This window comes from Mobula birostris, chromosome 17 (assembly GCF_030028105.1).
Source record: "Mobula birostris isolate sMobBir1 chromosome 17, sMobBir1.hap1, whole genome shotgun sequence".
NCBI classification, from domain to species: domain Eukaryota; kingdom Metazoa; phylum Chordata; class Chondrichthyes; order Myliobatiformes; family Myliobatidae; genus Mobula; species Mobula birostris.
The window spans coordinates 60,363,836-60,389,295 of record NC_092386.1 but is presented as its reverse complement, the minus strand read 5'-3'; the positions used below and the strand labels follow the sequence as shown (position 1 = coordinate 60,389,295).

Below are 25,460 nucleotides of genomic sequence, written 5' to 3'. Positions count from 1 at the left end.
AAGGGCTCGGATCTTATCTTTCAACTTGGACCAAACCACACATTTGACGTTTGGCCTTGGGCAATTTTCTCTGCCATCATTTTCAGCTTTTGGCTGAAACAACCGTGTGTTCAGCATAAACCATATTCCTCACCCAACACAAAACATCCCCACTTAGCCATATCCCAAATGAGCCAGCAATTACAACAACCTGCAACAGGCATCTGCTATTTTGCATCAAGAGTACTGCTTCAGATTAAATACCATCTCCTTCATAAAAATAATCCACTACACCCCCAACACATCCGCTCCAAAATCTCAGAGTTTGCCTTCCAGGGCTTCCCCTCCAATTGAGGAACAGATTAGCTCACATGTAAGCCTGCTACCTAGCACCAAACTCATCTCTTCTGGTAGCTCAACCGACTGATGTTTGTTCTGATACCTCATTTAAAAATATTTTGTTTTATTCCTAGCCATGGCTTAATTTCTCCCCAACTACTAATGTAAAATTTATGACTATATTTGCATTCTCCTACCTCCACTTACTCTACTGACCATGACATCAAGTACTTTGGCTCTTCATTCTTTCTTCTCCCCTCCCCCATTATTAGATAACTTTCACCAAATCATTTTGAGGTGCCTGAAGAATCTTTGGATATTCAGCTTGCATCAAAAGGTACAATACCAAAGAACATTATGCTTCCCACCCTCCTCCACAAAAGACAGTTAAATCAATAATGAAATTCCCAAAATTTACTCCAATCAGAATCTTGAAAGTAGGCTAATAATTTATAGGAATGTGATTCACTGCTTAAATTAAGTTTCACGCTCGACAGCTGTAATATTTTCTGAAGGACAGTGGGTTCTGGTTAATTGGAGCTTAGTTAATCAGGGGAGTTTCTTATTTGATACAACTCAAGAACAAAAACTGATAAAAATAATAGCAGGGATTCCCTTCATTTATTTGGGACACCATGCCGCTTAATAGGGACAGAAGACTGTTGTCGAACGGTTTGTCACTAGCATCTGTCATGTGTACTTGTGTGGCTGTTAGACACTACTCAGAGCTTAGAGTAAAATTTTTTTAAAGACAGCTTCTGTTGCTTGATGTTTTCATTCAAAACAGCAGTGAATTTTGTTACAGATAGTTTGCGAGAAGCAAGCAGCAAGACAATTTTGTTCGCTGTAGTTTCAGGCTTGGAGTTGCCAGAAACAGCCAAGAATGAAAAATTCACCCTCCTACAATTTCACTGCTTTAAGTTGGGAACTACAAAGAATTTGAAGGTATCGACAATTATCCTGAATGTTACAATGAAGAAGATGATTTGGTGGACACAATCGTCAAAAGCATTATATGAAGGCACCGGGTGGCTGCGCTGATTTTGTTCTTTTACAGTCAATCAACAAGAACACTGCAGCTTACAGTGGATAATTCCTCTGTTGGTAACTAAAAGGAACTAACACCATTTTATAGTACTGTAATAGTATTGGCAGTGTTCTAATTTGTTCTACATTAAATATTTAATTTGTCACTCAGTTAAACAATAGTTTGTCTTTTTTTTTAAAAAAACCTTTTTAACTACAGTGGGTTCCGGTTAATTGGGACACATTGGGATTAGTCTATTTTGACCCAATTAAGCCGCTGTCCCAATTAGCTGAAGTTTCATGGAAGTAGTTAAAAAGGTATAAAGGCAAACTACAATTTAACTAAGGAACAAATTATGTATTTAAATGAAATACAGAACAAATTAGAACACTATCAATACTACTCCGGTACTATAAAACTGTATTGGTTCCTAACAGTTATCTGAGGAATTCATTCAGTGTACACGGCCGTGTTACTTTGGATGTACAAAATCAGTGTACACCTGGTGGAAATAATAAACTGCCTTCATACAATGCTTTCGATGATTCCATCCACAAAATTTTCATTTTTATTGTAACATTCAAGATGTTTGGTGATACCTTTAAATTCTTCACAGTTCCTAACATATTGAAGTAGTGAAATAGTTTCATTTTCACTCCCGGCTGTCTCTGGCATCTCCAAATCTGAATACTTGAAACCACAGTCAGCACAACAGTTCTGAGTTGTCTTACTATTTCTTGACAACGAAGTGACAAAACTCACTGCTTCTTGAATACCAACATGCAACAGACACAGTTTAAAAACTGCTTGCTCTAAGCAGTGTAGTGTCTAACGGCCACACAAGTGCATGCAACTGACATTAGTTAGAAACTCTTTAGCAACAATCTCCTGCTCCAATTAAGCGGCATAGTGTCCCAAATAAACTAAAACGATCCCAGCTATTTTCTCAATTAGTTTTTGTTCATAAATTTTCCCAAATGGCAGCCTTAATTAACTAATTAATCAGAATCCACTGTATTTGCTATTTGAATATTTCCCTCAAGAGTGGAGTCAGCAACAGTACTGCAACACCCCCCCCACCGGACAAAAAAAAAATCAGAAGTTACAAGGCAGGACATAACCAAATCACAGCTTATTGAAACAAAATAAAATTACTAAGTGTTCAGGCTTCGGCATCCCTCACCCTACCCACCCCCACCAAAAGAAAATCTCAAACTGACGAATTAAAACTGGAGCAACCACCACCAATATTAATTCATTATTACCCTGCATTACTGGCTTATCATGGTCTTACTCTTACCACCCCTTCTCATCTACAACTCTTCCACAAAAAAACTTTAATAAATGCCACTCTAGTTCTCCAAAGTGAAATTAAATCTTGATGCATCCAGTACGCTACAAAAACAAATCTCAAATCTTAAATTCAAATAGAACACTGAATCAATGCACAGGCAAGGCAAAAGTATGTGCAATCTGGAAACACATCTATGTATTTATTAAGACAGACTCAACACCAACCTACAGTATATTTTCACTGTTTGGCAAAACTTTGCCCACTGAGGGCCACAGGGTATAAAACCAGTAAGCCTGCTCACAGTAACATGCAACATGATTGCTTTGAATGTTTTTCTTGTGATCGCAAGACCCTGTTGGATATTGGTAACGTAGTACAGCCAGGCTGGCTCACTGGAAAGACCGGTGGCGGGGGAGCTGTGTGCCCTCGACTGCTGCACGGACCAGGGACCCATGATGCAGGGTCACCGCCAAGGGAGGAGATGATGCAGGAGGTTTGAGAGAGCAGAAATGCAGCAAGTGCTAGGTTGGGGGCTGGCCCCCTTCCGTGCTCGGTGGAAGACAAGCTGGATTGTGTCTGACTGAGGCTACACTAGCATGTGATTACTGCTGGATGCTAGCTATCACAGAAACATGGCACCAGGATAGTGCCTCAAGCATATCATCAATCTACCGGAGTGACAAATGCAGACATGGGCTAAAAATATTGTTTTTTGTGACTTCATGTTCTTCGTGCTTTACGTGCTGTGTGTTTTACACCTTGGACCTGAGAGAAACACTTTCATTTGGCTGTATTCATGTATATGGTTGAATGCCAATCAAACTTGAACATGGCTAAACAAAATATAAAAGGGGAATTACACAAGTACTTAAACTCATCAATAGCAAAGACTTATCTGTCCGTTTTTAGGATAAATGGGCCATTCAGAACAGTTTACAGCAATTATATTACCCCAGTTTTAGCTCAGAAACCATTGACGAAGAGTATATAACAGCGCTAATCCCAGTACAGTCCCAAGTAACAGTACACTGCTATAACAAATCTGGAATAATTGCTACAGAGAACTATCTGAAGTTACATTATTTGCCCAGCATTCGTCCTCCAAGAGGTCCACAAATCTGTAGAGTTTGGAGACTTCTGTGCCTCAATGAGCCAGAGTGTAATGTTGGCTAGAGTCAGGACCTTGCATTTTGACTCTTGGTAGGGTCACCAATGCTAAACAGTAGAGGTCAGACTAAAAGTGGTCCACTGATCCTCCTGGTTTGGGGGTTCAGTTCAGGGCTAATAACCTGGACTGGTTTTAAAAAAAAGATGGTTATGGAAACAACAATGAAGGATCCTTCTAATCTGTGTGCAACCAAGGACAAACAGAGATGGAGGATCTTCATTGCTGCCCTAAATGCCAGCGGCATGATGGCAGCACCAGCGCTTAGTGTCATTTTTATTTTCTCTCCAAAGCAGTCCCATCTTCAATATTTACTGTACATGAGGATTAGAACACAGACCACACTTTATAAAACCCTCCATCTGTTTAGCAGTAGTTGCTGGAAATCGTAGGAAACCTGGCATAAACCCAGATGGGACAGAGGTAGGAGATCTTATATCTAACATTCAAAAAACAAAGTTCTTCTAAATATTAACCATTTGAAATGTCAGATGTTAACTGGGTTTTACACTTTAGGGAAATGGGAGCAGAGTAATATTAAACAGTACAATCCAATCTCTTCATTCTGGCAAATGTTGTGAATGAATGTTGTTAAATAGGGCAGTTGATCACTTGGCTTTGTTAGTTACTGTTTAACACATTTAACTTCCATGTGATCAAATGAGTATTCGATCAGGTTCACTGTGCAGGGGATACATGTAGAGCAGTGATATGATTTTACATTAGATAGTACAATATTCAGTATTTTATTGTATTTGACTTGAATCACTAATGCTGAAGGTAGTTAAGACTAAAAACAAATGATCTGTCTAGGGCAATTGGCTTTCTGAAATTCAGGGGACTTGGAGAAGTGACACAGAAGATTCTAGCATCGGAGCTGCGAGGTGCTGGTCCTGCTCTCGTCGTCGCACGCACGCGTCTGCGCTAAATTGATGCTTTTCCTGCTGCTTGTGTAAGGAGGGGGCTTTGATATTTCTATCATTCATTCTATGAGGTTTCTTGTTTTGTGGGTGTCTGAAGGGTACAAAGTTTCAGGTTGTACACTGTATACATTACTGATATTAAATGAACCTTTGAATCTATTTTCCTGATATACGAAGTACACTATACAACTATGGAGTAAAGCTACATCTAAGGAACAAAACCATTCACTAATCCTAAAACACTACAAATCATTTCCTCTACCCTAGCACCAAAGAAAGCAACTTACCTTTATGCTAAGGATAACTTCTCCCAAGATGACAACATTCTGTGCAGACAAAGAGTCAGCAGCTTAGACTGTTGCCCAATGCCTGCCTGCACAGGTACATATGGTGGGAATAAGACAGTACTTAATAACAAAGAGAGCCATTTACTATCAATAGTCCTCAGCAGGTGAAAAAGGAGAACAAATTCAAGTTGATGGCAGGGTCAACAATATCTTCAAAGATAATGACAAATCAAGTATATTTATTCTCCAGTAATGTACTGCAGAGCCTAGAGTTATCAGAATCAAATAAATCAATAATGTAGAGTAACATCATGAGTGCTGTACAACGATGAAACGATGACACTAGACTCAGAATTGAGATAAACCATTTGAACCAGTTGATGACAGGAGAAGAAACAGGCAATGAAGACATTTAAACACAAGCAATTCTGCAGATGCTGAAATCCAGAGCAACACACACACAAGATGGAGGAGGAACTCAGGTCAGGCAGCGTCTATGGAAATTTAATAAAGTCAATATTTCAGGACAAGACCCTTTTATCAGGTCTGCCAGGTCGACTGTTATTTATTCTTACTGAAGCTATTTCTCTGGTTTTCCTATCTTGTTCATTGCATTCCCCATCAGGATTTAGAATTATACTGGAAATTAATGTTTTCTTTCTCATTTCAAATAGCTGTAACCAGGCCCATTTTAATACAATCTGACCCACACAAGAAAACTTGAGAATAAAGGGAACTTGGAAGGCATTTGAACTGTATTTAAATCTAGAACAGAATTAACTTCAGACTGTAGCAATGAAAGAAAAGGTTGGAGGAAATTTGAAGAATTAAGACTCCAGAACTTGGAACCCCAAATGAAGTCAAAATAATGAACCTGAGCATTGTTCCATTATCAGTCCAATGGGGTGACCTTTGTCAAGACCAATGCCATCAAAACTACTACAGCACTCTTCGCTACCAGGAGAGAAAGTCTGCCCAGCATGAAGTCTGGAGTCAGTGCCAGTTTATAATAATTTGGCTTTAATCAGACAAACTGTCATCCATCTGGCCACAAGACAATTTTGCAGTACATATGGGTTTACTCAATAACGTCATCTGGTCACCTGAAAGAATAGCAAATAGTCAGGCAAGCCCTCACATTTCAGCATCCTAACCTTTACTGCAGGATAGCTCCTTAATTTATTAATCTTACATCCCCAGAGTCCAAAATGCTTTTTAAAGAGCAAAGCAGTTCTTTCACAGAGAACTCGATGCTATAAACTGTGGGATTATGGAAGCATATGCTAGATCACTTTTCTAAACATACAAGATCCATAGTATCATCTTGTATCATAATATTATGGATCTTGTAGTACTAGACTATAAGAATGGTTGTTAGACAGGATTTGATGGTTGAAAATTAAGTCACATTTTGTGTGTTTTTTGTTTGTGTGCGTGCGTACTCACACTCACGACTCTAATGCCAAGTAGGATTTTAGTGAGGAAATCACTTGAAGGTGCCTTTCTCCTAATAGCTTCAGAAACTACTAACATACTATTACTGGTAATAGCAGATGAAAAGCATGTATATAAAACCTATCAATACCCCAAATATTTAAGTTAGGGGGTTCCCTAACCTAGGTGCCATGAACATCTTGCTTAATGATGTTTGCCTACAGCATTAAAACAAGGTTAAAAACTCCTGATTTAAATTGTTTGAAAATTAAACTTAGTAAAGCACTCAATACAAAATGCCAAGTCTTAGTTTCACAAATTTACCTTGATTGTTTTAGTTTGGAGTCTGAGACCATTTAACGTGTTGATGGCTTTTTCAGCATCCTTTGGATCCACATAGTTTACAAACCCATAACCAAGGCTTTGACCTGGAGGAAAGAACAAGTCAATTATGAATCCATGGCCAATTCAGTGTTGCAGTCTTAAAGAAAATGGCTCGTCATATCAAAGCTTTTTCTTGCACTGGACTTTGATTGCTTCTTTATTGCTGGGTCGTGGATGTCACTAACAATTACTGCCAACCCTAAACTTTCCCTGGAAAGAGGCAACAGTTAAATGCATCTCAAATTGATACAGGTTTATACCAAAACATCAGTTGCTTATAGCAATTTAAACAGATTCACAAGGGATTAATATCTAGAGTTCTGATTTTGATTCAGAATCCCAATTCTAAAAGATGTTTAAGAATGAATTCAATTTCAATACAAAATTGTAAATTAGAATTGACTATTAATTGCTAAAAAATTGCAACTGTTATAAATCTGTTACAAAACCCTTTGATGATTGTATCATTTCTAATGTTCACTGACTAAAAATCTCACTCACTTCCAATAGTCTCTGTCTGATCTAATTATTTCCAGAATTTTGTTTTATTATCCAAAATAAAAAGTATTTATTCTGTGATAACATGGTATCTCCAGCAACCCAGGTTTAATCCTGATGTTCTGCGTTGAGTTTGCACAATGGCCCTGCAACCACGAGGTTTCTCACATGCCATAAAAGTGCTGGTGTGTTAACTGATTTCTGTATTCCTGATGGAGGAGGAAAATTAAATAAGATAATGGACAACAGGGAAATAGGACAATAGGATTGATCTCAGATCTGGAATAAACTCTGGTGTCTTTTCACATTGTCTTATGACATTAAATGTTTTCTGATGGAAGATATCCTGCTGTCCTTAAAGACGATTAATTCTCAAACAAGTTATATCAAGATATTAACTTTCAATTTCCTTAACATACATGTTACTATTGTGTTACAGTCACTATTCATTGTAATAAACATCAGCACAATCCAGAATAGCTTTAAAAACTGAAAACTGACTAATCTTAAATATCAACCTTCTATACTTTTCTCCATGTACTTGAAAAGTACTCTGGATCAAATACTTATTGTTCCCCAAAATCACAATAGATATAAAGTATGAATTCTGAACAGAGAATAGTCCATTCTCTTCTCTTTTTATGATCAGTTATTTAACTGTCTTTGAATGAAATATTAAACATTGATGTTTGAAAACAGCTTATTGGTTGAATTACATCTTTGAGTGTAAAAGAGTTGAGTGATTTTTGTTAAAAGGTATAGGTTGGCTTTGTTCAAAATTATTGCTTTCACCAAAATACAGGACAGAGTTCACCTGACATATAGGGCAAAGAGTGCTGAACAAATAATTGTTTTTGGTGCCAAAAACAAAAATGGTTAACAGTCAGTGCTCACTTATTATCCATGTCGTTATAGACCACAAACCAAGCCAGAAATCTTGCGCTGTGATGGACTCAGACTTAAATTTTCACTGCCACATTAAGACAATTACAAACCATTTTAAAAATATAGCAAGAGTTAAAGGGCCTATGTCCCAGCATGATCTAGAAAAACTCATCCATGCATTTTTGTTAGGCTTGACTACTGTAATGGAGTTATCACAGGTATCTGTAAAAAATCTCAGACAGCCGCAGCTCATTCATAACGCTGCTGCTAAAGACTTCACTAAAACCATGAAAATAGAACATATCACTTCAGTTCTCAGATCTTCACAGTGCCTTCCTGTCCAGAGGATTGACTTTCAAATATTACTATTGGTTTTTCAAGCACTGAATGGTCTAGGGCCAAAATACATCTCTGATCTCTTACTGCATTACAAACCTTCCCCAGCTCGTAGGTCATCTTGTTACTGTCCCCAGATTCAAAACTAAACACGATGAAGCAGCTTTTAGCTATATTGCATCTGGAGTAACCTTTCAGAGGATCTGAAGTCTGCCCCAACTTCTGGCTTTTTTCAAGAGATGTAAAATTTTTCACTGTAGCTTTTAATTAGAATCTCCTGCACTGTAAACTATATCTAATTTTGTGTGATTATATTCTCCTGTATACTGTCTGAAATTTAATATTTTTATATCTTATTCTATGTAAAGCACTTTGAACTGTCGTGTTTGAAAAATGCTAGACAAATAAACGTGCTTGCTTTAAAAAAAAATCACACGAAACAACATTCCTACTGGATTTAACAGGATAGATACAAAAGCTAAACGAGATTCAACAGATGCTCTGGAAATGTAGAGCAACACACAAGTGCTGGTGGAATTCAAGTTAGGTAGCATCTATGGTGTAGAATAAACAGGGCTGATTAAGAGTATTGGTATGAAATATCAACTGTTTATTCTCCACAGATGCTGCCTGACCTGCTGAGTTCCTCCAGCATCTTGTGTGTGTTACTCTAGATACAAAAGCTGACATTTTCCCTGGCAGTGATATTTGAGTTCAAAGTAAATTTATTATCAAAGTACATGTATGTTACCGTATACAACCCTGAGATTCACTTTGTGGGCATACTCAATAAAACCATAATAGATTCAATGCAACACTGCACCAACATGGGTGTTCAATCAGTATGAACAAGACAACCAACTGTGCAAATACAAAGATAAATAAATGAGAAGTATCAAGAATATGGAGATGACAAGTCCTTGAAAGTGAGTCCATAGGTTTTGGGGACATTTCAATGATGAGGCAAGTGACTGGGCCATATCCACTACTTTTTGTAGGATTTTCCATTCAAGGGTATTGGTGTCCTTGAACAAAATTCAAAGTTGCTGATCCGCTCCACCTCTGCTCCTCCAATGAAGACTGGCTCATGAACCTCTTCCTTCCTCTTGAAGTCAACAATCAGCTCCGTGGTCTTGCTGACATTAAGAGGATGTTGTTATGGCACCGCTCAGATTTTCAATCTCCCTCCTATACACTGACATAAGAAAACATACCGAACCTTCACAAACTCCTAATTAGAGGCACTACTGTGCTTTCTTCATAATTGCACTTACATACCAGGCCCAGAACAGATCCTCCAAAATAAAAACATTGAGGAATTTAAAGTTACTGATCCTCCAATGAGGACTGGTTTATTTATCTCTGGCTTTCTCGTTACTAAACCATGAAGAACAGGACACTTTTGCAAAAAAGAGGCTTCATTAGTCAAAATACATGAAAGGTGTCTGAACAGAGGGTAGCAAATCTTAGAAATTTTATAACCGAGAGACAGATGGGGTATCAGTCATCAAATAAAACAAGACAAATAAGCATATTTTTTGATGCTAAGAAAATCAAGGGACATGCAAAATGGGTGAATTAAAAGAGCTGCCACGGTATTACTAAACGATAGAGCTGGCGCAAGGGGCAGAACTGTCTACTGCTTCTAGATTTTATTTTGCAATCCAGCTGTTCTACAGCTAAGTGTGACAAATTCTAAAAGTCATTCAAGGTGTGTCACAGGAAATCATCTCACACAAAATGCTGGAGGAACTCAGCAGGCCTAAAGAGTCAACATTTTGAGCCGAGACCCTTCTTCAGGACTGGAAGGGGAGAAGTCAGTAATATGGAGGAGGGGAGGAAACAGAACAAGGTGACAGCTGGTTGATGAAACTGGAGAGGGGAAGCAGTGAAGAGAGCTGGGAAGTTGATTGGTGAAGGAGATAATGGGATAGAGGAGGGGAAATCTGATAGGAGAGGATGAAAGACCATGGAAGAAAGGAAAGGGAGAGGAGCACCAGAGGGAGGCGATGGGCAGGTAAGGAGATAAAGTGAGGGTGAAGTAGGAACAAGGAATGGTGAAAAAGATAGGAGTGGTCACGCAATTACAGGAAATTCAAGAAATCAAAGTTCATGCCATCAAGTTGGAGGCTACCCAGACAGAATACAAAATGTTGCTCCTCCAACCACCTGCGGACAGAGCATAGGTACTCGGCCTCCCAATATCCCTGCTGAGTTCTTCCAGCATTTTGTGTGTTGCTTTGGATTTCCAGCATCTGCATGCAGATTTTCTCATGTACAGGGGAGTATTTAATGTCTGTCCTTGATGCCCTGAAAGTAGTTGAGGGAACTAGTTTTGATACAAGAGTTGCGTAGCTGGTTCAGGAGGCCAAACTAGAATCGATTATGATGGATCAACTAAACTACTAAGGTTGTTCTGCTTTAGGTACCACATCAGACCTATATTTCAAGCACATCCGTCAGCAACAATTCAACATCCTTTCAAAACATCAAGTCATTAAAATTGAGATCACCTCCATTTTTTTTGTGGAGGAGAGAAGGACAATGTTCTACATCTATACCACATCTGTACCATCCTTTACATGAACTATTTCCCAATTTCATTCCTAAATATTTCAATCTAAATGTTCTATTTATTCTAATTGACAACTCCCACGCGTACACAAAATTTCTGAGCACCTTTCAAGATCTTAGCCTCAGATTTCCACATCCAGGAAGATCTGTTTAGGCAGCATCTCATCCATCTAAAATCAGCATAATTCATGAGCATGTTACCATACAACCTTTCCAGGGCAAATACATCCTTAAAATGCAGCATCTAATACTCAGTGCCAAATTCAGTCCAGCTTGCTTTTATATAATTCCAACTAAAATTGATCGACACAAATGCTACAATAATAGAAACCTTCCTGTTGCCCCCCACCCCCCCGAAGGGCAGCAACAAGATATCAATACAGACTGATAACACCGAAAGGCTATCAGCATTAAAAGGGCTCTATCATTGACATTAATTGAGAAATCCAAGCTTAAAATACGATATTCAAATCTGCAACAGAAAAGCAGTTCCAGCTGCACTTCAAAAAAAATTTATTTAGGAGCCAGAAAAAAAAAAGCATAAAACACCAAGCTTAGCAGCTCACGAGCTTGAGGACAGATGTGCCAATAGAACTAAGATCAATGTGACAAATTCAAACAGCAAGTACTGGGAGTGCACATGTCAGGCAGAGGTGGATCAAAAAAAATAACATGTCAATATTTCTAAATAGTCAGTCATACTTTATTGATCCCAGGGGAAATTGGCTTTTGTTACAGTTGCACCATAAATAAATAATAGTAATATTACTATTAGTAAATAGTAATAGAAATAATAGTAATAGAAAATAGTAATAAATAGTTAAATAGTAATATGTAAATTATGCCAGTAGATTATGAAATAAATCCAGGACCAGCCTATTGGCTCAGGGTGTCTGACCCTCCAAGGGAGGAGTTGTAAAGTTTGATGGCCACAGGCAGGAATGACTTCCTATGATGCTCTGTGCTGCATCTTGGAGGAATGAGTCTCTGGCTGAATGTACTCCTGTGCCCACCCAGTACATTATGTAGTGAATGGGAGACATTGACCAAGATGGCATGCAACTTAGACAGCATCCTCTTTTCAGACACCACCATGAAAGTGTCCAGTTCCATCCCCACAACATCACTGGCCTTACGAATGAGTTTGTTGATTCTGTTGGTGTCTGCTACCCTCAGCCTGCTGCCCCAGCACACAACAGCAAACATGATAGCACTGGCCACCACAGACTCGTAGAACATCCTCAGCATCGTCCGGCAGATGTTAAAGGACCTCAGTCTCCTCAGGAAATAGAGACGGTTCTGACCCTTCTTGTAGACAGCCTCAGTGTTCTTTGACCAGTCCAGTTTATTGTCAATTCGTATCTCCAGGTATCTGTAATCCTCCACCATGTCCACACTGACCCCCTGGATGGAAACAGGGGTCACCAGTACCTTAGCTCTCCTCAGGTCTACCACCAGCTCCTTAGTCTTTTTCACACTAAGCTGCAGATAATTCTGCTCACACCATGTGACAAAGTTTCCTACCGTAGCCCTGTACTCAGCCTCATCTCCCTTGCTGATGCATCCAACTATGGCAGTCATCCGAAAACTTCTGAAGATGACAAGACTCTGTGCAGTAGTTGAAGTCCGAGGTGCAAATGGTGAAGAGAAAGGGAGAGAAGACAGTCCCCTGTGGAGCCCCAGTACTGCTGATCACTGTCGGACATACAGCGTTGCAGGCACACGTACTGTGGTCTGCCAGTCAGGTAATCAAGAATCCATGACACCAGGAAAGCATCCACCTGCATCGCTGTCAGCTTCTCCCCCAGCAGAGCAGGGCGGCTGGTGTTGAACGCACTGGAGAAGTCAAAAAACATGACCCTCAGTGCTCACTGGCTTGTCCAGGTGGGTGTAGACACGGTTCAGCAGGTAGATGATGGCATCCTCAACTCCTAGTCGAGGCTGGTAGGCAAACTGGAGGGGATCCAAGTGTGATCTGACCATAGGCTGGAGCAGCTCCACAACAAGTCTCTCCAGGGTCTTCATGATGTGGGAGGTCAATACCACCAGTCTGTAGTCATTGAGGCCGCTGGGGCGCGGTGTTTTTGGCAGAGTGACGAGGCAGGACATCTTCCACAGTATAGGAAGGGAATTACCTCCTTTTCTCTTCCCACAGACCCATGGTGTTTACATGTCTTTCATCCCCATTGCCAGTACCTGCAAGTTTTAAGTTTTCCCCAAATGAAAGCCTTAATGTAGCAATTCAGGTCTAATTATGAATCACTGTCGTTCACATTACTGAAGTAATTGGTGAATGTGCACTTCAGCAAAAGCTAGGCCATGGATGGCAAGTTCTTGAACAGACACATTGGCAACCACATTATATGATAGATTCAAGCTCAAATTTAATTGTCATTCAGCCATGAATACAACCAAATAAAACTGCGTTCCTTTGGGGCCAAGGTACAAAACACAATACCAACAGTCACACATAGCACAAAGCACATATTAGATAGCAGTATAACACCTTGTGTCAGGTTTTAAAGACATCCATAAAAAGGGTACTAGAGCAGTGGTCCCCAACCACCAGTACCCGGCCGCAAAGCGTGTGCTACCGGGCTGTGAGGAAATGATACGTGTCAACTGCACCTTTCGTCATTCCCTGTCAGGCCCATTGTTTAACTTGAACACACGTGAGGTCATTACCCATGCGAGGACATCAGTCATTAACCTACAACTACTTAATGACCAGAAAGCAAACGTCACTTGAGAGTTTCTTTGGAAGAGGTGGCAAGGGACATAAAAGGCCCAACGATGATGATAACGCAGAGACAGCTGAGGCCGAGACTGCAAAAAAAAAGCTTCCTTCAACAGAAAATATGACAAGTCGTACATAAAATATGGCTTTATTGCGACTGGTGACTCTCACGCTCCAAGCCCCCTGTGGGTGATATGTGGAGACAAGCTGTCTAATGAGGTAATGAAGCTCTCAAAACTGCTTCGGCACCTTGAGTCCAAGCACCCTGCACTTAAAGACAAACCTGTTGAGTTTCTGAGCAGAAAAAATGTGAGCAAGCAGAACAGAAGCAAATGCTGAGAGCCACCACCTCCACAAATGCTGCTGCTCTGACAACGTTGTACTTGGTGGCTAGCCGTATTGTTAAGGCTAAGAAGCCTTTCACTGTTGGTGAAGAATTGATTCTGCCTACTGCCAAGGACATGTGCCATGAACTGTTGGGAGAAGCTGCAGGTAACAAGATGGCACAGGTTTCTCTTTCAGCTACCACAGTTTCAAGGAGAATTGCTGATATCGCAGAGGACATCGAAGCACAGCTGTTGGAATGGCTGAACGAGTCTGGTTTCACTACCCAAGTCAAAGAGGTTGCTCCTGAATGCTAGTCTACACACTGTGTCACACACGTAAATCCTGGATAGACAAAAAGTATCACCTGAACTTAAAAGCGACGTTGTTGAAGTTATCCATCTCATCAAAGCAAAAGCCCTTATCTCACGTCTGTTTGAGCAGCTTTGCAAGGAAATGGATGCAGAACACAAACGCCTTCTCTTACACACTGAAGTCAGGTGGCTATCAAGGGGGAGAGCCCTGGCCAGGGTTTTTGAGATGAGAGCAGCTACAGAGATTGCTTTCAGGAAAAAAGTCACCAATGGCAGCACACTTCAGGGACGAGGAGTGGATAGCAAAACTTGCTTATCTGTGTGACATATTCAACATGCTCAATGAACTCAGTTTGTCACTTCAGGGGAGAATGACAACTGCCTTCAAGTTGGCAGATAAAGTGTCTGCTTTCACAGCCAAACTGGAACTGTGAGGACGGCGAGTGGACAGGGACATATTTGACATGTTCCCAACATTAGCTGGGAACCTGGGAGACACTGAGGCTCACAGCTGGTGCGCGAACACCCATCTTCACTGCCGACAGAATTTGAGCGTTACCTCCCAACCACAAATAACCCAAGACGTGCAAAGGAATGGGTCCGTGACCCATTTGTGAATGTCCCCGGTGAATCATCCATGACAGCGCAAAAAGATGTTTGACATAACATCTCTGCGGGCATTCCGGATCAAAGTCAAGGCTGAATATCCTGAGATAGCCACAAAAACACCGAAAACATTGCTTCCATTTCCAGCATCATATCTCTGCGAAGTGGGGTTTTCTGCAATGAATGCAATGAGAACTAAATTGCAGAATAGACTGGACACAAGGAACCCCCCCTATGACTTATAATTGACATCACTATATTCATGGGAGGAAAATATTCACGGTGTTTAATATTAAATTCATTAGATAAACCCTTTTAGAAAGAAAATTGAGTGTATTAGCCACTAATAAGTGACTTATAGTTGACTTATCACCTATATTCCGGTCGTGATTAACACCCCACCCCCCCCAACCCGGTCTGCAAGAATATTGTCAATATTAAAACAGTCTGCGGTGCAAAGGTTGGGGACTCCTGTACTAGAGTAGCAAATAAATGTAACCTTGCTTTCAGACTGGACCAACTGAGCAACAGAATCAGAAGCATTTTTGTTGTTCAGCTGTTTTTGTTTTTATTTTGTTTTCACCCACCACCCTCCACACCCTCCCCCCATATCTGTTCACATTGACCAATTGTAAATCATCTTAGCAAACTACACTTCCTTTTCTTTTGAAACCTATTTTTATTTCAAGGAACGTGCAATAAATCCACTACTGACTAACTGCACAATCTGAAGACATGGATTAAATCAAAAGCAAACATTGAATGTAAAATTAACTGCGCGATTCCAGTGATAAGCTGAAGTATTAAAGTATGTTGAAGCTTAGATTTGGTAAAAACAGTTCCAAATTTCCTTTTAAGATTTCTACCTTGCAGAGTTCTGTATTGGTAAGGAGGCAGCTCCAATTTGTAAAGGCAGCATGAACCATGCTACATACTAAATTTGCAGCAAACCAATGTCTTTAATGCACATAGCTTCTTCTTAATTAATAGATTTATAACTTGATTCCTTAAGGCCAACACCACTAATTAAATAGGTCCATTGCATTCATGTCACGAGAACTGAATTCAGGAATTGAAGTTTTTTGGTTTTTCCAAGCTAGCACCATTCATGTGAAGCTGCAGCATTCATAAATAACAATGCTAAAATGCATTGTGCTAATATTTCAGGGGCAGAAAAATCATTGGTTTGTTGCAAAGGCATTGGGTTTGGGTACAAAATGTTAGTTTTTCAGGTGCAGGACGCAAGTTGGATCTTAGCATCTAGAAATGTTTCTCTGAACAAAGACTAGAACTATGCAGTGTTGAGCTGTGACACTTCAGACCACACATTCGCCCATTTTAAACAGCAGTACTAACTTGGTAAAATGCCTAGGATCTTGAATCAATTAAACACCCTTGGCAAGACATCTTAATTACAAAGTGGGGTTCAGGCAAAAAAGCATTTACATCAGTTACCCAACTTGAGAGCAATATACCGTTTTCCAATGGAAGAGACATCTACTGCAACTACCAACTTTCTGAAATCTTTTAAAACTAATTTCAGAATATTTCAAAAAAAATTTAAAACCAATGTAGTGATCATCCTTGCACTATGCAAAAAAAAATGCTACAATTACTTATTTTCAGAAATTCTGACCTTTTTTAAAAAAAAATTAATGCTGTCTTAAACAGATTTCTGTTGACTAGTGTTCACCTTGCTACAGATCCAAGTGGCAAAAACACTGAACTAATAACCACATGACACCTATAAATACAAGCCATATAGGGTCTTCCTGCAGCAATCAAAGATTTCTGACAGTGGCATATGGTATTATTAGGAAGTACCCCCTTTCCAGTGAGTTAGTTGAGTAGACATTAATACTTACAAGGGCACCTTCAAAATCATTTTCTTCATCTTATTACTTCCCAATCTGAGCAATTCATTTTCTTGGGGGAGTGGACTTCGCTGGGCAACTTAGCTTCTTATTTCACTTAATGGCTGTACTTCAGAAGTCATTTAAATGTCCTAAGTGCTACAACGCAATATTTCTGGAGGTGTTGCACAACTCATTTCTGTCTTCCACTTTTGTTAATAACATCACATTTAAAAATACAATGTGTTAAATGCCAGAGATATATTGAAAAAGGAAATTGCTTCACCACTTCCAAAATAACCAGTGTAAGCAGTACAAAAATTCTCATTGAAGAGCAAACATCAAGCCTCCTCCCAAAATGCTTTGAACCATTCAAGAGTCGTGCTCCAAGTTAACTTCAGTACTCAGTGACTCAAGAAAAAAATCACACCTTTGCAACTGTTTTAAAAAAATGAACATCCATTTACTGATCATGTTGAACAAAATACATGCAGATTTTGAAAGGGTACAAACATGCAAAGGCATGCTAAGGCCCCAAAGCTACAATTTCTTAAACCTCCAGTGCTTTTGTCAAGTATTAGCTTTCCTTAAAAACTGTAATTTATTCAAGATCAAAAATCAGAGGAAATATTTGTAGTGCCCTTGAACTAACTTATGGAAGTCTCTTGCTTACAGACAAAAAATACAGTACACCATGTGTCTTCAAGCCTATTCTACCATTCAATTAGATTAATTTATGTCCACTTCCCCACCTATAACCTCATCTAAGTGCCTAGTAATATTAATCCTGACCTGAATATACTCAAATAAGCACAGTCCTAGTTGGGGATTCCAAAGACTTAAAATGCTGAAGATTTTCTTTTGTGCTAAACTATATTTTGTGGGCAAGTTGACAATAACTGAAACAATATGAAATGACTAAACTGGGTGACTTACATCATTTACAACATTTCCTGTGATATTCAGTTAACATTATGCACTAGACACTATAGCAAATTAGAAATTTGCCACTGTGCCAAAAATGGAAAAAACGCAGCATGCTAACACAGCACAAACCGCAAGTTACATAATTTCACCACTTTAATTATATTCTAGCTTACGTAGCTTTGTACAGAGAAAACAACCCAATCCCTTTATAGCTTAACACAATAAAATAAGCTCATTCATCCCACACAATTTTTTCCCCCAAGTCAACTGCTGAGTGTTGATGTTTTGATATTTTGCAGAGGACATTCAGATTTCTTTCCACCGCCGCAGCACAGTGCAGCTTAACCCTTTGCAAGATCAAACCAAGTACCTGAAAATTAAGGAGCTGGACATTTCACACATGACAATCTTTTGTGCATCTCAAGCTTGTGGGAAACAAGATCTAGACACGCATGTAGTACTTTCATTTGCATCATCCTGCCAAACTTTCCCTACTAGATACAAAAATCCATTGGGTCAAATAGTTCTCCTTGGTCTTTTTTTATGATGTGCATTCCTGTTCTGTCTGAAAATCATTCTGTTCTACGTGCGGTAGAAGTAGATTCAGAACTACTTTGTTTTAATATTTGATAATACCAAATTTTTCCAACACCTCTCAAAGAGAGAGCCAGGAGGATATCTCATTTCACATTCTTCCAGAAGGATTTAAAGACATCTCTTGTAACACTTGTATGCCACTGGGAATCTGCTCAATGGCATCAGGATGAATATGAAGTCTTTGAACTTTTGTCTGCAGCAGTCACAGTCTATTAAGAAACTAGTCCAAACGCAAGCTTTGAAACTATACCAATAAAGGGACAACATATTACTTTAAGTGGCTGTTAAAAGCCTGGAGAATATTGGGATCACTTAAGCAAAAAAATTGCAAAACATCAGGTTAAATGGAGGTTTCAGATGCTGTAAGCCAGAGGAAAAATATCCAAACATTGAAAGATTCAGTGGGCCGAGCATCTTCTTGGAGGTACCGTAATTGAGGGGTCTTAACTAAATGTGAACAATTGCTTTCTCTCCACAATAGCCGCTCAAGCTTTACCTTCAAGTGTTTTTTTAAAATCTTAAATATAACAAACTAAATGGCCTTGCGTTCAACACCGGTGGTTCCATAAATTCTTTAAGTATTAGTGCCAATTCAAATTTAGTCATCAGCTGAGCTACAATTAGGCTTACAAAGACTAGAAATGTTGACTAATCTCTTGACATTATAAATGTCAATAGATGAAAACTATTTTACTCAGCAGATATTTACTTTTCATTAGAATATTTTTGCAAGTTAATTGTAATTAACTTCTTTAATGGTCTTAACTAATGAACTGTAGAGCCGTGCTGTGCAGAGCTTGGAACAAAACCCCAAGGACAAATATAGAAATGTAGCAACTTTTCCAACCTTGTAAGAATTAGGTAAAATTGATATAAAACTTGATAGGAAGGGAGATGAAATTATGCTAAAATACGATACGACTCGGTGTTAGGATTAATTTGTCAGCAAGAAGCATGTTGAAAATTAGAAAATAAATTACAAGAGCACAAAATGGTACCAGAACAAGGCATAGCTAGATCTTGAGAAAAATACGATGACTTGGTTTTAGACTGGTAATTGAATAATACACTGAAGATTAGAGGTCTATCACCACAGATTTAATAAACAAAGACAAAATTTATGACCTCGTCTCAAAATAGTCTGATATCACCGTAAGCAATGCTTAATTTGAATTATGTCCAAGTAAAAAAATCAAATTTCCATTTGTTATTTTGAAATGAATCCAAACTTGGAAGTTCCAGTAAAACCATGGCTTACAGGGTGTGGACACAGGTCACGACTTCAAAATTAACATAATGAAGTAAATAGAGGATTTTTAACAGATCTCAGGAAGATAAATGGAGCAAAGTAGGCATAGTTGGCAAATAAAATGTAAATATATTTAGTGACATTCTTTGGGAAGAATGAGACTTCTAGTAAACGGCAGCTTTTTTTTAAAAATATAACAACATCAGATGCAGAGGAAGCCAAGGGAACACAGTTAAAACTTTTGAAGGTGATAATGAAGTTGAAAAGTAAAAATGTTAACTTTATTTATGCCAGGCAGCAGGTGGTCCAGCAATCCAGATTTCATCCTGACCTCCAGTGTTATAAGGAGTTACATGTCCTTCTGAGATCATCTGGGTTTCCCCAGTGCTATCAGTTTCCTTCAGCACCCCATGGACATGCTGATGGTATGTTAACATGCTAGTGCTAGGTTAAAAGCTGACTGCAAACTACCCTGAGCAGTCATAGGTAGATGAATCAGGGTGGAATTGATGGGATTATGAGAGAAGAGGTTGCAGAGAAGTGATTCAAAAGCCCATACAGAATCAATAGTTTGAAATGCCTCCAATGTCATGGGACAAAACATAGAATGAATGCACTATAAGTATAAAAATGTTTACTATGTCTCAGCTGCAACCATTTATCCAACTCTGGTTACCGTATTTTTCTGAAAGAGATCAATGCTGTAAGGTAGAAAGGAGATTCAATAGAATGACCAGTGCATTAAGATTTTGAAGGAGCAGTGCGGCATGTTAGTGTAACTCTATTACAGTGTCAGCTGCAAGATCGGGACTCAACTCCCACCACGTCTGTAAGTCGTTTGTATTTCCTCCCTGTGACCCCATGGGTTTCCTTCAGGCATTTCTGGTCTCCTCTCTCATTCCACAGACACAAGGTTAGCATCAGTGAGCTGAGGGCATGCTATGCTGATGCCAGATGGGTGGTGACACTTACAGGTTGCCTAGCATTATCCTTGCTGATTTGATGCAAGTCAACGCGTTTCACTGTTTGCCTCGATGTACATGTGAAAAATAAAGCTAATCTTTATCTTTAGACAGCCAGCGGTGAGTGAAGACATGGATTTTAAATGCGAGTTTACCACTGTTATTCAAGAAACTGCCACCCTCAGGATTAATTTTTGCACCACTTTAAAGCAGAAATCCTCACATTGTCATCAGTAAGAGTGTGTATGAAGAATCCACTGCATCACAATCAAATGCAAGTTAACAGGAATTTGCATAAAACTAGTCAAAAGTATCCCACTTTGTTGCCCGAATTGAATTATAAAATGGCACTCTAAATCAAACCAATAGATTGATCAAAAAGTAAACGCTGAATATCAAATTAAATTCTGTAGTTTAAAATCATAGTGATGAAAACTGCAATTTACAAGTAAAAGCATCACAGATCAAACCCACTGTAGAAACTATATTCTGTCCATAGCATCAAAAGATTAATGTTATATCGAAATACCAGTGTTTCACCACTTAAAGTGCTTAAAATGGAGGCTTTACACATTAGTGTCTACAACATTACAAGCAAACAAAGCAGACAATTTTAAAGTGCTAAGATACCTGTTATTTTGTCCCGTACTAGTTTGCAGGATTCTATTTCACCAATGCTGCCAAACAGACTTTTAAGCTCCTCTTGTGTCATGTTTTGAGGCAAGTAGTTGACTATTAAGTTGGTTTTGCTGTCTTCTGGCATGGTGTTACTGTCAACAGGTGATGAGCAGTTGTTTGTACCAGTGTTGGCATTTGAAGGACCATTTGTTGTACTATTACAAGTTGGACCATTGGACAGTTGTGTTTCCATGGCAGCAATTACCTGCTAAAAATAGATAAGTCAACATTATCTTTATGACCTCATTTAAAATACCCAATTTATCAAAGCCCAAAGACCTTTCTGAAATGGCAATACAGCATTTACACTTGAAATACCCTACATACAAGCCTACCCTTGTGATTTAAGATAATGCCAAGACTTTGTAACTTCATTTTGATACATCTAAAAAAAATTCACCACCATATAAAAGGCAGCTAAAAGATGTAATTAGCAATACAGGGCGGAGTAGCCCTTCCAGCCACTCCGCACTTGTAACCCCCCACAAACCCTAATGGGATAATTTACAATGACCAATTAATCCACCTGGTATGTTTTTGGACTGTGAATGGAATCCAGCGAACCTGCCAAAAACCACACATTCCAAGGGGAGGACGTACAGAGACTCAGAGAACGGCACTGGAATTGAGTTCAGAACTCCCGAATGCCCTCAGCTGTCATTTAGCTTATCAAAACTTAAATTCTGAATTTCCCTACAATGCATTTATAAATTGGTAAATAGTAAATTAGAAATGAAGGAAGCACATTGTGATTGGTGTGCATGACTAGCTCTCATCTTTGTCTGCAGAATAATAAGACCAAGCAATCAGATCACCTGAACAGGCAAAATTAAACATGAACTCATCCGGTCTGGAGTTGCCATAGTCAGAAATTTTCTTCAGATGGGAAACTCACACTGGTGAGATCAAAAAATTTAAAGGGCAGTTACACTTAAAAATGTAGACTGGTGCAAATGTAAATGTTGGCGCAAACTTAGAGGAGAAGCAGGATTGCTTCAATATTATAGTTTACATTAATATTCTTCAAGGTATCATTTAGGTAATGCAATGATTAAAATGCAAGATCAACATATACCATTAATAGGTCAAATTATGTCATTATTCTAATATATGTGTCCATTCCCTAGTTTTTAAAAACAAGGGGTAACAATGATATTTAATGAGACAAAGATTATAAAGAAATTCTCTTGGTGGGAAAGCCCAGTAGCATATGCCCAAAACCCCCCCACTTCACCTTCTCCCTCCCACCCCAACACACACACATTCCCCCTCAGGAGTATGGACAAACTGAAAGTCAAAAGATCGATAGGATTTTGCTGAGGATATGAATTAATGGAGTAGAGTCGAGGTACCAATCAACTATTATCTAACTATTAAATTAACTGGCAGGGTTGGTTTGACCAAGTCCTGGTCTTCATACTTAAGAAATACCACTAAATATCTGATATATTTTAGACAAAGAATACAACTCATCTTCAAAACCTGTGCCATTCGAGCAGCAATAACTTGAATACAAATGCTGAACAAACCATTCCCAAAAATTTTCCCCCAATAACTAAATGGTAAAAGTGAAAGATCTTAACTTACAATACAAAGCAAAGTAGCAAGTTATGTAATTTTAAATCTTAGAATTAAGTTTAACTGTGATTTAGTCTTTCACAGTTTACATTAGAATTTGATTGATTTTTGCAACATAAAGCTGACTTTTTAAAAAAATTACCAAATCTAGGTTATGTGAACAGTGAAACTACTAAGAGCATGAACAGTTATATACATTTCATAAATCTGGATAAATACCAGCTTGATATTCTGTACACACCAGCGATTTACCCATGCTGCAAATATATTCCACAGAATGACTGAACTGATGGCACGGTTATGCAAAACCGCAGCTAGATCTATGCCATCTGGTGGTGAAAAACTGCTGTATGGTGCTTCACAAGAAAATAATGGCATCTTTTGATGCCAAATCTTTTTATAGATGAACTTAAAACAGAATGGTATTTCAGATTATATGCATGTTGTTTATTATTTATCAAAACAAAAATCCCACTTGATTACGCCAACTAGCTCGAACTTTAGTCACAGAAGTGAAGCCAAAACCTTTCCATACAAGGTCTGTTAAAATGATAACAGCCTATTGAAAGATCACCTTCACAAGTACTGTTGAATTTTAAAATTACTATCTTCAGCTGACATATTCAATCAATTATATTGCAACTATGACTCATTAAAGCAGCATAATCCGACATTACTTGGTGAGGAAAGATAGATAAGGGCAGCACTTCCAGCAATCTAACACCAGAATTGCACACCATCACCTCTCCTCCCACCTTGACAAAAGGAGGACCTTTTGAAAAATTAAACTCTATTACAATTCCTGCGTCACAATACAAACTGCATTTATGGCCCAAGTTGTGGTGACTTTCAAAACAACTATTCCAAATGATAATTCACATATTACAAACTCAGTGTATAGAATGGGGAACTTAGACACCCATAGTGCCCTTGGAGGACTGGAATGTTGGGGATGACATTTAATGAGTCCAGATTGACAACTTTCTTACTGCCCATTTCATCCAAGGTCAAATGGCAGATAAAAAACACATGAAAAGATGCTCATTTTCAGTTTCAAGATGCTTAGGGGACAATTCTACACCATCATCGCCAGGAGCATCAACTGGTTTGCATTTACGGAGTTGCATACACAAGAATCGATATTGGTAAAGGTAATTCCCTTTTACTGAATAAATTCACTAAAACTAAATGTGCCACCTCCAGTCTCTCCTCTACCCTACAAGATGAAGGCTTTGAAAAGAGTACAGAAGCTATTTAGATATAGGAAACATTCCTCACAGCATAGTGAAAAAGAATTAGAACTTTAGAAGCTGAAGACAGTCAAAACAGTCAGTAAAAACAAATGCTCAATACTTCCAAAAACAAGGGCCAGTAATGATGACATTTATTACAGTAATTCAGTTTTTGCTTTACAGTTACCAAAACAAGTGAAGATCAGAATCCCACTGAACAGCCATGTTAACCAATGCATACTAGAAAAGCACCCTTTCTAGCCAAAGAACCATTTTTGGATTAAAAAAATAAATAAATTGCTTACAAAATTTTACATTTTTAAATCACTACAACACTGAACTATATAACAATACCCACAGTTCTGAACGTGGGACATGTAGCAAGTGATTAAGTAATTGGGTTTTAGTGAGAATTTCACTTAAACGCCATTTGCAATTAACAGCTCAAGATAGGAGATTAAAAGCAGTTAAAACGTGCACTGCTACGACAGCACAAATCATAAAACAACAAATCCACTTCAATATTATACAAATTCTAATCAGACCATACCAAAATAGTTACATTGGCTTCACTTAATATACATATGTAGCTATTTTGTAATTAAAGTCTATTGCTGTTCTAAAATGAACTATAAATGTTTCTGAACCAATTACATTTTTGCAAGACCAAAGGACCTTTGACAACCATGTATATTATACTTTTTGGTATGGCCTCAATAATAAAATATCTTAGTCACTACTGAATTTAAAGAAAAGTCCCACAGACCCCAGTCCAAGGCTCTGCAGCCCACGAACCACTTCTAAGCAGAGTAGCCACATCACACAGTCTGACTGCCATGTTAGTTTGGAGTTGCCGTCTGCAATATGGACACAAAAGAGTACCGTATGTTAGATTAACAAGATAATGCAACAATCAGTTTACAATGCCTTATGTATATTCAAAGCATGTCCATGCAGTTTGGGCTCAAGAAAATGAGGCAATTCCAATCTAATCCTCTTTTTTAAAAAAAATGATTACCCCCATGCATATTAATCGTAAAGAATCAATTATAGGCAAGAGATGTTGATAAAACTGCAGACAGATTCTGCAATTTTTTTTTTAAAAAAAAAAATCAATAAATTAGAACTAGTATAAATGAAAAGCACAATTTGATTGAAACAACAGATCAATTTGGTGATGCAGAAATGGGCTTAAGAGATTTGATTTCAGAAACCTACAAGATATTTACTCCTAAAATTATAGTTAAGCTGTTCTGGTCCTTTTGTCAATGTCTATAA

General features: G+C 38.5%; 1 protein-coding gene across 5 annotated transcripts in view; it reads right to left on the bottom strand.

The window, feature by feature from the left end:
* Positions 1–25,032, bottom strand: part of LOC140211424 (ELAV-like protein 2) — a 60,616-nt gene extending 35,584 nt beyond the window's left edge. For 2 of the 5 annotated variants that reach the window (XM_072281111.1, XM_072281112.1), the window contains exons 1-3: positions 24,949–25,020; positions 21,325–21,580; positions 6,773–6,876 (exon numbers count right to left, since the gene is read on the bottom strand). In XM_072281111.1, coding sequence (XP_072137212.1) covers positions 6,773–6,876; positions 21,325–21,580; positions 24,949–25,020 — 432 coding nt within the window. Of the gene's footprint in view, positions 1–6,772; positions 6,877–21,324; positions 21,581–24,948 lie in introns of those variants that run through there. The other 3 variants (XM_072281113.1, XM_072281110.1, XM_072281115.1) reach the window with 3 other exon arrangements.
* Positions 25,033–25,460: the final 428 nt, after the last annotated feature.